The sequence below is a fragment of the Lycium ferocissimum genome, chromosome 5, assembly GCF_029784015.1.
Source record: "Lycium ferocissimum isolate CSIRO_LF1 chromosome 5, AGI_CSIRO_Lferr_CH_V1, whole genome shotgun sequence".
In the NCBI taxonomy this organism is placed as follows: domain Eukaryota; kingdom Viridiplantae; phylum Streptophyta; class Magnoliopsida; order Solanales; family Solanaceae; genus Lycium; species Lycium ferocissimum.
In genome coordinates, this window is record NC_081346.1 from 4,995,363 (window position 1) to 5,006,165 (window position 10,803).

The 10,803-nt window shown below is 33.6% G+C and overlaps 2 protein-coding genes across 2 annotated transcripts; both read right to left on the reverse strand.

Annotated features, from left to right (window-relative positions):
- Nucleotides 1–370: 370 nt before the first annotated feature.
- Nucleotides 371–2,319, reverse strand: LOC132055576 (nudix hydrolase 18, mitochondrial-like). Its single transcript, XM_059447467.1, has 4 exons — nucleotides 1,974–2,319; nucleotides 1,661–1,781; nucleotides 1,314–1,532; nucleotides 371–1,202 (listed from the first exon to the last, which is right to left on the reverse strand). Exons 1-4 carry the CDS (start codon nucleotides 2,057–2,059, stop codon nucleotides 777–779), a joined length of 852 nt encoding a protein of 283 aa, XP_059303450.1. The 5' UTR covers nucleotides 2,060–2,319; the 3' UTR covers nucleotides 371–776.
- A 7,010-nt stretch (nucleotides 2,320–9,329) lies between these two features.
- LOC132055200 (uncharacterized) lies at nucleotides 9,330–10,374 on the reverse strand. Its single transcript, XM_059446908.1, has 4 exons — nucleotides 10,327–10,374; nucleotides 10,114–10,257; nucleotides 9,845–9,918; nucleotides 9,330–9,762 (listed from the first exon to the last, which is right to left on the reverse strand). The coding sequence occupies exons 1-4, from the start codon at nucleotides 10,372–10,374 to the stop codon at nucleotides 9,627–9,629; spliced, it is 402 nt and encodes a 133-aa protein (XP_059302891.1). The 3' UTR covers nucleotides 9,330–9,626.
- Between the last annotated feature and the right edge of the window lie 429 nt (nucleotides 10,375–10,803).

Here is a 10,803-nt window from a genome sequence, read left to right on the forward strand (position 1 = left end):
TCAACTGCAATCGGCTTCATTATTTTCTATCATGTCGGCAATAATATGTTGAACTAGTCTCTTTCTAGAGTTTAAAATAAAACTAATATATGGTTGGTAGAAGAAGTCAAAAAATCAAGTTCTTCACCTATCCATGCCAACAGTAATAAATTTTTCCAGAACTTAGACTAGTCAAGAACTTCAAATCCATTATTATATAGTTCAATTATTGAATGAACGGGGTTATGCCGACAAATTAGAGATGAATTTATAGTTCCAAATGAAAGAGACAATTTTTTTTGGGTTCAATTTTGGTGTTCTTTATACAGAATCAAACAATTGCTTATGTACATTCTTTCGACAAAGTAAGAATAAAAGCTAACAAAGAATGAATGAATTAAAGAATGAAGTTAGAAACTTTTGCAATTAACCTCTAAATCTCTCTATCCTGAAAGATCTTTCTATCAAACATAACCTATAACTGGTGTTTGAAATTAGTTGCTAACTCAAATTTCTTATCTGGATAAAGTGACAATATGAGAATTCTATCAGGCAGGGATTGGAGGGTTCTTTTCTCTGGTCCATATATGATTCTCCTTTCTTTGCAGATTGGGGGCATTAATGCCAAGTAATCAAAATTTCTGTTGACAGCGTTTCAAGGTTCTGTCTTTCTCCCTTACATTATGCTGATTCTTGGCTGCCACCTCATCGAGAGTTCTTCTGGATAGGCGTCGTCCCTGGTTCCTCACCCTCGATCGGTTCTTAGAAGTCTTGAGGTTTCTTCCTTCATTTGTTTGCTAGCTGGAAGCAGCAATGCTTATTCTTTTACCTTCACCAAACATGGGAGCTACATGGCTATTTCCCACTTCATCATTGAACATCTTCTGGGCTTTGGTATTCATTGTTGCTTCTTCACTGAACATTGAGTTGGCTACATTACTAAACAACAACGGCTTTGATCTCGAATCTTCATTGAACAGTAGCTTACCTAAAGAAGGCTTAGCTACAAGGCTAATTAGATCCTCCTCACAGGTCAAATGATCATTAGCTTCAATGCTGATTCTTGGTTCTTCATAAAACATTGTGTTAGAATTGAATTCATCGAAAGGGCATGTCTGAGGTTCGTCGTCATTATTTCTCTTTGTGAGCTTAGAAGCAAAGACATCTAATGCTTCCTTCATCCAGGAATGAAAACATACTTCCCTTGCTTCACTAAATTTCAACTGCAAGATTGAATCAAATTTAAAATCAGGATACATTATCCTACTAAGAAATTATACGATTTAATTAACTTGAGATCATGGTAGCTCAGATAGGTAGAGTTTGGAACTTACCCATAGACGTTTTCGGACAGTTTTCTCAGGCCAATCATCAAGTTCGTCTGTGACAAGCAAAGGAAACATGTGTCCCTCATGAAATGTGCCTTGGCTTTTACTCTTAAAACTCCAAGTACCTAAAAATTCTTGAACCTCAACATCACCAATTACACCAGATTCCTCAAAAGTCTCTCTTAAAGCTGCATCTTCTAATGCCTCATCACTTTCCCAACCACCCTGTAATTTCATTAACAAAACAAAGAATGTCAAAATCAAAGAATGATTATCAAAGAATGATTAAGAATATTACCCATTACTCCAAATAGGGAGCCAAAAAGAACAGACAAATTGATTCAAATTTATACCTTAGGGAACATCCATCTTGGGCTTTTCTGTGAGCTGATCAATAGAAATTCCAAATCATCAATTTGAGTCCCTTGAACTGTAGATGATTTGTTGGTTTTTCTATATCTGTACGGAATGCATCTGCAATATTGATAAAATGAACAGAAAAGTCAGATCAATTTCTTGATCAAAGAAAATCTAAACATACCAAGAAACTGATTTCAAAATTAAACACAACCCCCACATAAAAAGTTTTCAACTTTCTTGAAATCCAACCAAGAAAATGCCTATTAAGAGATAAAATCATAAGAATAACCCAAAAAGAATACGCACCCAACAACTTGACGACATCCATCATTGTATCTCTGTAAGTCTCTTCCAGTTCTTGAGATCATAGATAAGGTCTTTGTCATTGCCATATCAAAAGAACTTTACAAAAAACAAGAAGGGAATGGAAGATAAACAAATATATAACTATAGAACTGCAAATTAGGGCCGTTATGGAAAGAGAAAAAGAAACTAAGTTGGAATTAATCTGTATATATTCGATAAAACAGGGAAAGATCAACTATTTGTGAGATGTTATCAAAGAGGAAGAGACAGATTTTAGTATTTTTCTGATTTGTATGATGTGTGTGGATAACAAAATGGGAAGCTATGCTAAAACTCTGTGTGTCCACTCCTTTTAATAGGCAACAAGAAGATAGTGATTTATAGAATTTTCCTAAGGAGGGGCCAATTGGAGAAAAGTGAGCAAATTGAGCGTGGGTCAATCATTATTTTATGTTTTGTAATTTTCTGAGAAGGCCGTGTTTATCTATTTATTAGTAATATTAAAAAATAATAAAATGGGTTAATAGCACTTTTGGTCCTTCAATTATTGATAAATACTCCATCTGTCTCAATTTATGTGGCAGATTTTCTTTTCTAGAGTGTCACAAAAAGAGTGTTAACTTTTTATATTTAGAAATAATTTAACTTTATGAGATGATTTACAGTCTTTCAGATAACTAAGATTTTTTTGAACAAATTTGATAGTCTACATTTTCTTTTCTTAAATTTTGTCTTTCGGTCGATTGGTACATAAATTGGGATAGAGGGAAATTTTGATCCTTGTGATATATGACAAAGCATATTTAACCTTTAATTAATTGAAATATGCGTTTTTGATTCCTTTGTTTGTGAATATTCACAACTTTACCATAATTATTAGTCGTTCCACCACTTAATTATCCATATGTTATGCTAAGCTTATATTGTTACTCCATATGTAACGGCAATATAGTTATAAAATAGTTCAAATACAACATAATTCTTACATAAAAGGACTAAAAACACCCATCCCAATTAACTGAAGATTAAATATGTTTTGTCAGATATCATAAGAACAAAAATCAAAATATACCTGTAATCTAGGGACCAAAAATTCAGTTATCCGTAATAAAGGGTTGTTGTTGGATGAAGACTATCAAATAGGTGGGACCCATATTATTAATGTAATTATGACGCGTTACGAGTCGCTTTCGTAAGGATTAGAACACTTTAAAGAGAAGGGTCTAATCGCTCGACTTGAACCGTACTCGGTATCTGTGACTAGAAATAGTAATGTGCTGGCTTCAACACCATGGATCTCGGCTTAAACACGGTTATGGCTCGAACCAGGATGCTTCCTTCCAAAAATCTAGTTGGATAATATCCGAACCCAGCACGTCGAGTGAATGTGATGCCATTTGCACTTTTGGCCCTATTTTGTGTTAGTATTTACTTTTTTGTCCCTCAAAAGACAAATCACTTTTTTTGCGGGAATGAATTTATCTTATATCATCATATTTCATAAGTTATGCGCCGCGTGCTTGAAAACTTATGCCCTGCTAGCATAAGTTCAATTGCTAAAAGACAAAAGTTAAAGACCAGCCCATTTCTTTAAAATATATATATATTGCATAGGGGGTAGGGGAAAAGAAAATGGAGAAAAGGATTACAAGGTGAAGAATTGAGCCCTCACCAACAAAGTGAATTGGGGAAGGGGATTATAAATTCTCACTATGTAATTATTGACTAGCGGATGTAATTATTTTTTATCGAGTGGCCAAATGTGTCACTAGCCCTTCTTATATACTCAACGTCTTTCTTATGTTTTGTCGATTAGAATTTTAGCTTGTTTGGTCAAGTTTTTGAGAAACCAAAAATTCTTATTTTAGAGAGCTGTGAAGTGTTTGGACTAAACATTTAGGAAAGAATGTGTTTTTGAGTAGTTGTGAAAACTATTTGTTGGAAGCATGAAAAAACCAGCTTCTTCCCATAAACACTTTTGAGACCTTGGTTAAGCATAAGTGTTGCTCTAATATTGGTAAACTCTTTTTAAATTGATGAGTTAGATAAACCGATACTTTCCAAAAAGTATTTTTTTCAAATAAAAAAGCACTTTTTAAAATAAGTAAAATTTATGCGGTAGATAAAAGTGCATGGATTTCTTGGTACGGCGCCTTACCTAATTCAAGAGAAGTTTTCGCTAATACTTTTATCCTAATAGTGTCTACTTTTACATATATTCTCAATTACTCCAGAACTTATTCGTATAAAATATTATTTATACTCCTCTACAAATTTTGTCAATATTAATAATATCTAGAGTTCAATATCAAATTAAAGTTAAAATGTTGCGTCAACTTGACGGAATTTTATTTCGGAAACCGGGTCTTGTACTAGATATACATAGTATAAACATTGATATTAATGCAAATCTATCATTTTGATTTAGCTAAGCGAAATAATTATGTCCCCTTTAATTCTATTTTTTATATATATTTTATAAAAGTAATGTATTGGCCACTTTATGCACATCTCGGCTATTTTATAATGTACATGTATCATCCTACAAATACATATATCGAGTAATCCTATCTACCTCGATTGAGTCCTATGGGAGAAACCACCTAGTGCTTTCCCCTTGATTGAATTCAAACCCGGGTCTCCAATGTTCTTTATTTCAGCTTCATCAATGGCCGCCCTACACTCTTGAATGCGGAGAAATTTTCATCTCGTGTGGCTTTTACTGATTTCTTTGTTGTAGTTTATTTTTACCTCGAAACATTAATAATCCCTTACATGTGGACTCCAAAATAAACTATAGCAATTACTTAGAAAAGGGAAACCTTTTGGCCCTATTGCCATTTAATTTTGGAATAGGAGAACCTTCCAAGTGTGCAGTTTGAAGCAGTACCTTCAATTCTTTACATTACATAGGGTCAAATATCATCCTCGAATGGTTTTAAGTGAAAATTAACCTTGTTAATAAGCTTGTGTACGTACACAGTGATGAAAGTCGCAGCGAAGATAAAAGTGCACGTTTGGCACACACAGAGGATTGGTCCATTGCATGCAAAGCGTGAGGAAGACCGTGACTAAAAACACGCAATAACGTATTGCAAGTTGGAGATAGAAGACAATTTTGACTGTATAATCAAAGGCGGAGTCAAGATTTGAAGTTTATAAGTTCTGAACTTAAGAGTCGTTTGGACATGATTTAAATCCTAAGAGATGAAATCGTATTTAATCTGATTTAGTTCTTAAGTTGCTTTTTTTTTTATAAACATAAAAGCACAAGTCGCAAAATCATCAAAATTTTCCCAATTCGTATACAATTTTACCAAATAAGTAAATCATAGTTCATAATAAAATTAATACGCTACTAGAAGGCCTTTCTAAAAAATACAACAACAATTGATCAAATTTTAGTTCAATAAAAAGAAAAATTTAACATGAATAGTAATGTAACTACTTCTTTAATATAATCATAAAAGTGAAATACGAACAATATATCTACCAACTTATGGTTGGTAAACATGATTGGTAAATATATCTACCAATTATGTCTTTTTTACAAAATATAAACGTACACTCAAATTTTACATTTATATTTTTTGAAATGTGATTTCAAATCAAATCGCTTTTTGATGATTTGGGATTTCATCTCATGAGATAAAATCAAAGAGAAATCGCATGTCCAAACGCCTACTTATTGTCAAAGTCATAATTTTAGCTACTAGGTTCGCAATGATATATTCATAAATGAGTTTAAGTTATATTCCTGATCAATGTAAATAATTTTTTACATCATCAGGTCATCAAAATGATATCTATATATAAGCTTTCTAAAAATGTGAAATTTGAAATCTTGAAAATGAAATAAGTTACTTGCTACAATAGATAAATACGATCTAATGGTGTGAAAATAATTTATAGACAATATATATTACTACGTAAACTAACGAATTTCCTAATACAAATAGAAGGATTCCACCTCTTTCATAACAAACAAGAACATGATGCTGAATTGACAGGACAGGACCCCCCACTTATGACAAAGCTTAAAAGGGTGTTTATTGTGGACCTATTTAGAGCCCGTTTGGATTGGCTTATTTACATAAATTTTTTTAGAAAAAAAAATTTGAAAAAATAAGTTGGGGTAGTTTTTTTTTTTTTTCTACATAAAATTTTTTTTATACATATATTTAAGACAAATGACTTTAATTTACCCAAACATTTTCTAGAAAGCAACAAAACAAGCTCCAACTTATGTAATATAATCCAAACGGGCTCTAAGTCACAAGCAACTTGTCATGTATCTGTACTAATCCTTAGCAAAACATGTGTACTCAAAGAAGTGAAGAGGTAAAGTTTTTTGGATATTTTCATCAGCTTGGCAGTTGGCACGTGATGTATCTTTTTTTCTCCCGTTTGTGTGGTATCAATACAATAACGAATCAATACTCAGCTTTGGATTCGTTAAGATCAATAATAAATGCTATCACATGGAATTATTGATGATGTTAACCACTGCTTTAATTTCCAATCGAATTTTTCTTTTGAAAAAGTGCACCTCGAATTTCTTTTGACTTTTTAGATGTGAATGTGTCACACTTTCTGGAAAATGTTGATAACTCTATATTTTCGAAATGGAGCAAGAGAAAGGAAAGTGCACTCAATCAATTAGATATTGACCTCGCCATTTCTCGGCCCACATTATTTTAGAGGACCTAAGTCAACAAATAGCCCATTGTTAAATCATCCGCCCCAATTATGGTGTGTTTTCCCTTTGTTTTTCTAGTTTCTAGAACAAAAGACTAGTAAAAGCCCAAGTAACTACAAATTTACAATCGTTCGTCCTATTTTTGTCTTTTGGCGAATTAGCCTAGAAGAGCTGCGCCGTCTTAGAATTTTGGGCTTCTGTGTTGGTACACATGCTAATGGAATTTAGGATTTTGGGCTTTCTACTTTGGTCCACTCTAGAAGTTATTTATTTGGTTAAACAAAGTTTAAAAAATGAGAAAACTGAAAAAATCAACTATCGTCTGCATTCACACGCTATCGTCAAGAGTTATAGAAGCTTCAAGCAAATTGAAAAGGACTTGCCCACACGCCCCAGCAAATACCCAACCGCATAAACTTCTCAATCCATCTACAGCCATGTCACCAGCCAAAAATACACGTATACCTTATCATAAGTATTAATCAATGTAAAACGTTCTTACTTTTTTGTTATTTTGACCTTTTAAGATCTTTTCCACGTTCACACCTGAAGTAAACCGTACATGCATCTTAATTACAGATGAGAAAGGGAAGAAATGAGAGCACCATTAAATCCAAAAGACTAGAAATTAGGATGCCCTTCATCAAATAAAAGAGAATACCGATTATTAATTACTAAGAAATATAATGGTCTCCTATAGCCGCTTATAATCTTGTGTTATTTTCAAATCACTTATGTGTAGAAATAAAGATCTCTTATTAAAGGACATAGAACTAAAAATAAATTTGTAAGGACTACAAAACCAATTAACCTATTACGAAGTTAGCTTTTAATTTCCATATTATTCGTGTATCACTTAGCATAAATTGATTATAGGATTTAATTTTATATATGAGACACATACTAAATCTTAAAATGTCAAGTTACATTAAAAATAATTACATGTAATCGTGAATAATAACGGTGAGTTAATGATATGACAAAAAAAAAAATTAGTAATTACAATATATGTGTTTTTTAGGTTATTTAAATTAGATCCATTATCATATCATTATTCATGTACCGGGAACATAAAACCCAGGTTATTAACTTAGTGCATGTATCTTTGACTTAAAGATGGAGGTTAATGTGTTCTATTGTCTGAAAGGGAAAGAGTCATAAGAAGTCTTTCTCAGCAGTTCTTCAATAAAAAGAAAGCATTAAAAACACACATTTGAGTGTGCATCTAGAAGTTGAAATTGTATGAAATCTAATCATACCTTCCTTGTGATATTAATGCTTTAATATTTCACGTGTAGCATTACCTAACGCGTAGGGTTGAAATTACTTGATTTTTTCGGTCAGAAATTCATGCATATGGATATGGTCTTATAACAGTTGTCTAAGTTCTCAAGTATCAAACTCTGTATCTATCCAATCAGGCAAATAAGTTCCCAATTTTCTGATTCACTTCCCTCCTTACACCTCATGAATCACGACCAAACTTCCAACCATAAAAGGTAAAAATGAGAGGGAAAAAAAACTCCTGTGGGGTTGTGTTTGGGTGCCAAACTCACCAAATCTATATTAATAGGCGACCATTTCAGTGATTTCGTTAAGAGAAAGACCGAAGACTCTTTTTTTTGCGAGTTCATATGGAGAAGAACAGCAACATGGCAAAGAAAGAAGACGGATTCTTTGAACATAACCAAGAAGGTGATCCTCATCATCATCATATTATGCATAGCCAAGTCAAGAAGATTAAGCAGGAAGAGTCTGAGAGAAACGTAATAGACTGGCCAGTTCTAGCAAGGGAGGTCATCATGACCAGACAACACTCTAGATCACGCCTTGGATTAATCTCCAGCCAACCTATCTCTGTCGGCGACTCTTAGAAGTATTGACTCAAAATTAGTTTTTTTCGTTTTCTAGAGGCCGATATTGATCACATAGGTTCTATCATCTCTCTTGCTCTACCATTTGGGAGGGCTTTAAGTTTTATTTCTATGTAAATATGACCCTGCTACAGAATATTAGATGGTTATGATCCTCTTAGAAGAGTTTATCTCAGTTTTCCTCTTTTACTTCAATTGCTTCCTTGACATCCTTGTTTAATCCTTTTTCTTCTCGTGTTTGTGTAATTTTGACTGGATGATTAGATCAGTCTTATCCATGTTTCACAACTTATTGAGAAGATCAAAAGCAAATGCTATGAGAATTGGAACTGACAATTTTATATGCTCACTGGAATCAGAGAATAATATCCATCTCTATTTTCTGCTTACAGTTTTTTCTCTGTTTTTCTACCGATGTCAGGCCTCCGTGGCATAAGATTCATTTGTTTTCACATGATTTTAAGAAGATGAAATCACAGATCTTGAATCTCAAACAGATAAAAGGCACTTATAACCCCACTCTTCTTTCTACCTGAGAGCATAGAGAAAATCACTTATATGTGTATCTGTGAGAGAGCTGCTTAGTGCCTTGGATCATATAAAATCACATAAGGCGATTAAAGTAATAGATGAATGAAAAATTAAGAAGACTACCAGCTTCCTATGAAGATCTTATGAAGCAGGCTCACATCAGACATAGCTAAAGGAACAATAGATTAGAGCGCAAAATAACAGATGAAGAGCATTAAGAAATTCAGTAGATTTCTTGCACCAAAAGCATCGTACCCAATTTGTGATATCTATTATAGACATCTTCTCAGTCAGAAAACTAGGGAGTAGTATTAAGTTTGTGGGGGGAAATACTAAGCAGCTTTACACCAGTTAGCAATAAAATGTAAAGCAGTTCTACAAAAGCTATTAGTTTGCTCCTCTTTTTGGGAATGTGAGGCTGTCTTTTTTTCTTTTTGTGAGAACAGAAGTACCAAGCTAGGTGACAAAAATACTAGAAATGCAGAAAAGTCAATTACCAAGCTACTGTGACTGCTACCTCTTGAGAAGTTTTAGCATAGTGCAAATAGCTCAGGATTCATCGCGGACATTCTGAAGTAGATATTTAGCATCTCGCAGAAGAGCATCAGCCTCCTCATTTGAAATATCGAGCAAGCGCAGTTCCTTAATCTCTTCTTGCCACTTTTCCATCTGTTCCTTGTGTAATCTGCAAACAAATATGCTTCAGCATGTGTAGCCAACCTTGTCCTAATTAAGTACTCCAATTAATATTCCACTTCAACACTTACAGAATTATTCGTTCTTCAAACTCATTACTCAGGTCCTTCAGCATAGACTTCCCTGATTCCAGCAGTTCAGAGACCTTCGCAGGATGTCAATAAGAATTGTGTCAACCAATACACACATGCATAATCGCAAAACTTAAACAACAACCACTGTTATTCACAACATCAAGTCCATTATTTGCTTGATTTTGCTCAACTGTCTCTTCTTCCTTTCTTATGTCAGTATCGTAGTTATTTGTCGAGTTATAATAAATTAAGAATCTAAATCATACCAGGTTAGTGAAACGCTCGATCTTTTCATGAATATTAGCAATCTCCAGCTTCACCTGTTCAGATGCCAATGTGGCAACTGCAGTTTCCTCTTCTACAGCCTTCGCAATTTCACTATCAGTCTGTGTGGTTTCGTTATCCTCCACCTAACAGCAATATAAACTTCTATCAGGAAAAATATGATGTCAAAATGCTTTAAAAGATTGGTGACATACAGAAAGTTTCGGGCGCTTATTTGTGACACCAGCAACTACTAGTTCCATTGTGGATCTGTACTAGCAAAAACTAGACAATATTCGACGCATAAGAGACTTCGAAAACAAAAAACGAATATGAAAGCAAAGTGACGCCATATTAGGGACAATTCCCACACAATGCTTAGTAGCTGAAATGCACATGTATAGAATGTGTCTCAAAAACAAACAAATCATACTAAAATAGATAACACTAGCACTTTCTAATCAGAACAAGCATGGATCGGAAGTACTAGTCAGAACAAGCAATGAATGATGCCGATATAGAAATGATGAGAAATTCATCACAAACTTTAGTTAAAGCTTGGATTATTGATCACCTAAACAGCAGAATACTCATGACCAGAATCGCACAAATGAAGAAAAAGAACAGTAAATTCCTTGGTTAAGTAATTGATATAGGTCAAGCTTCTAGAGAATACGAGAATCACTTAAATC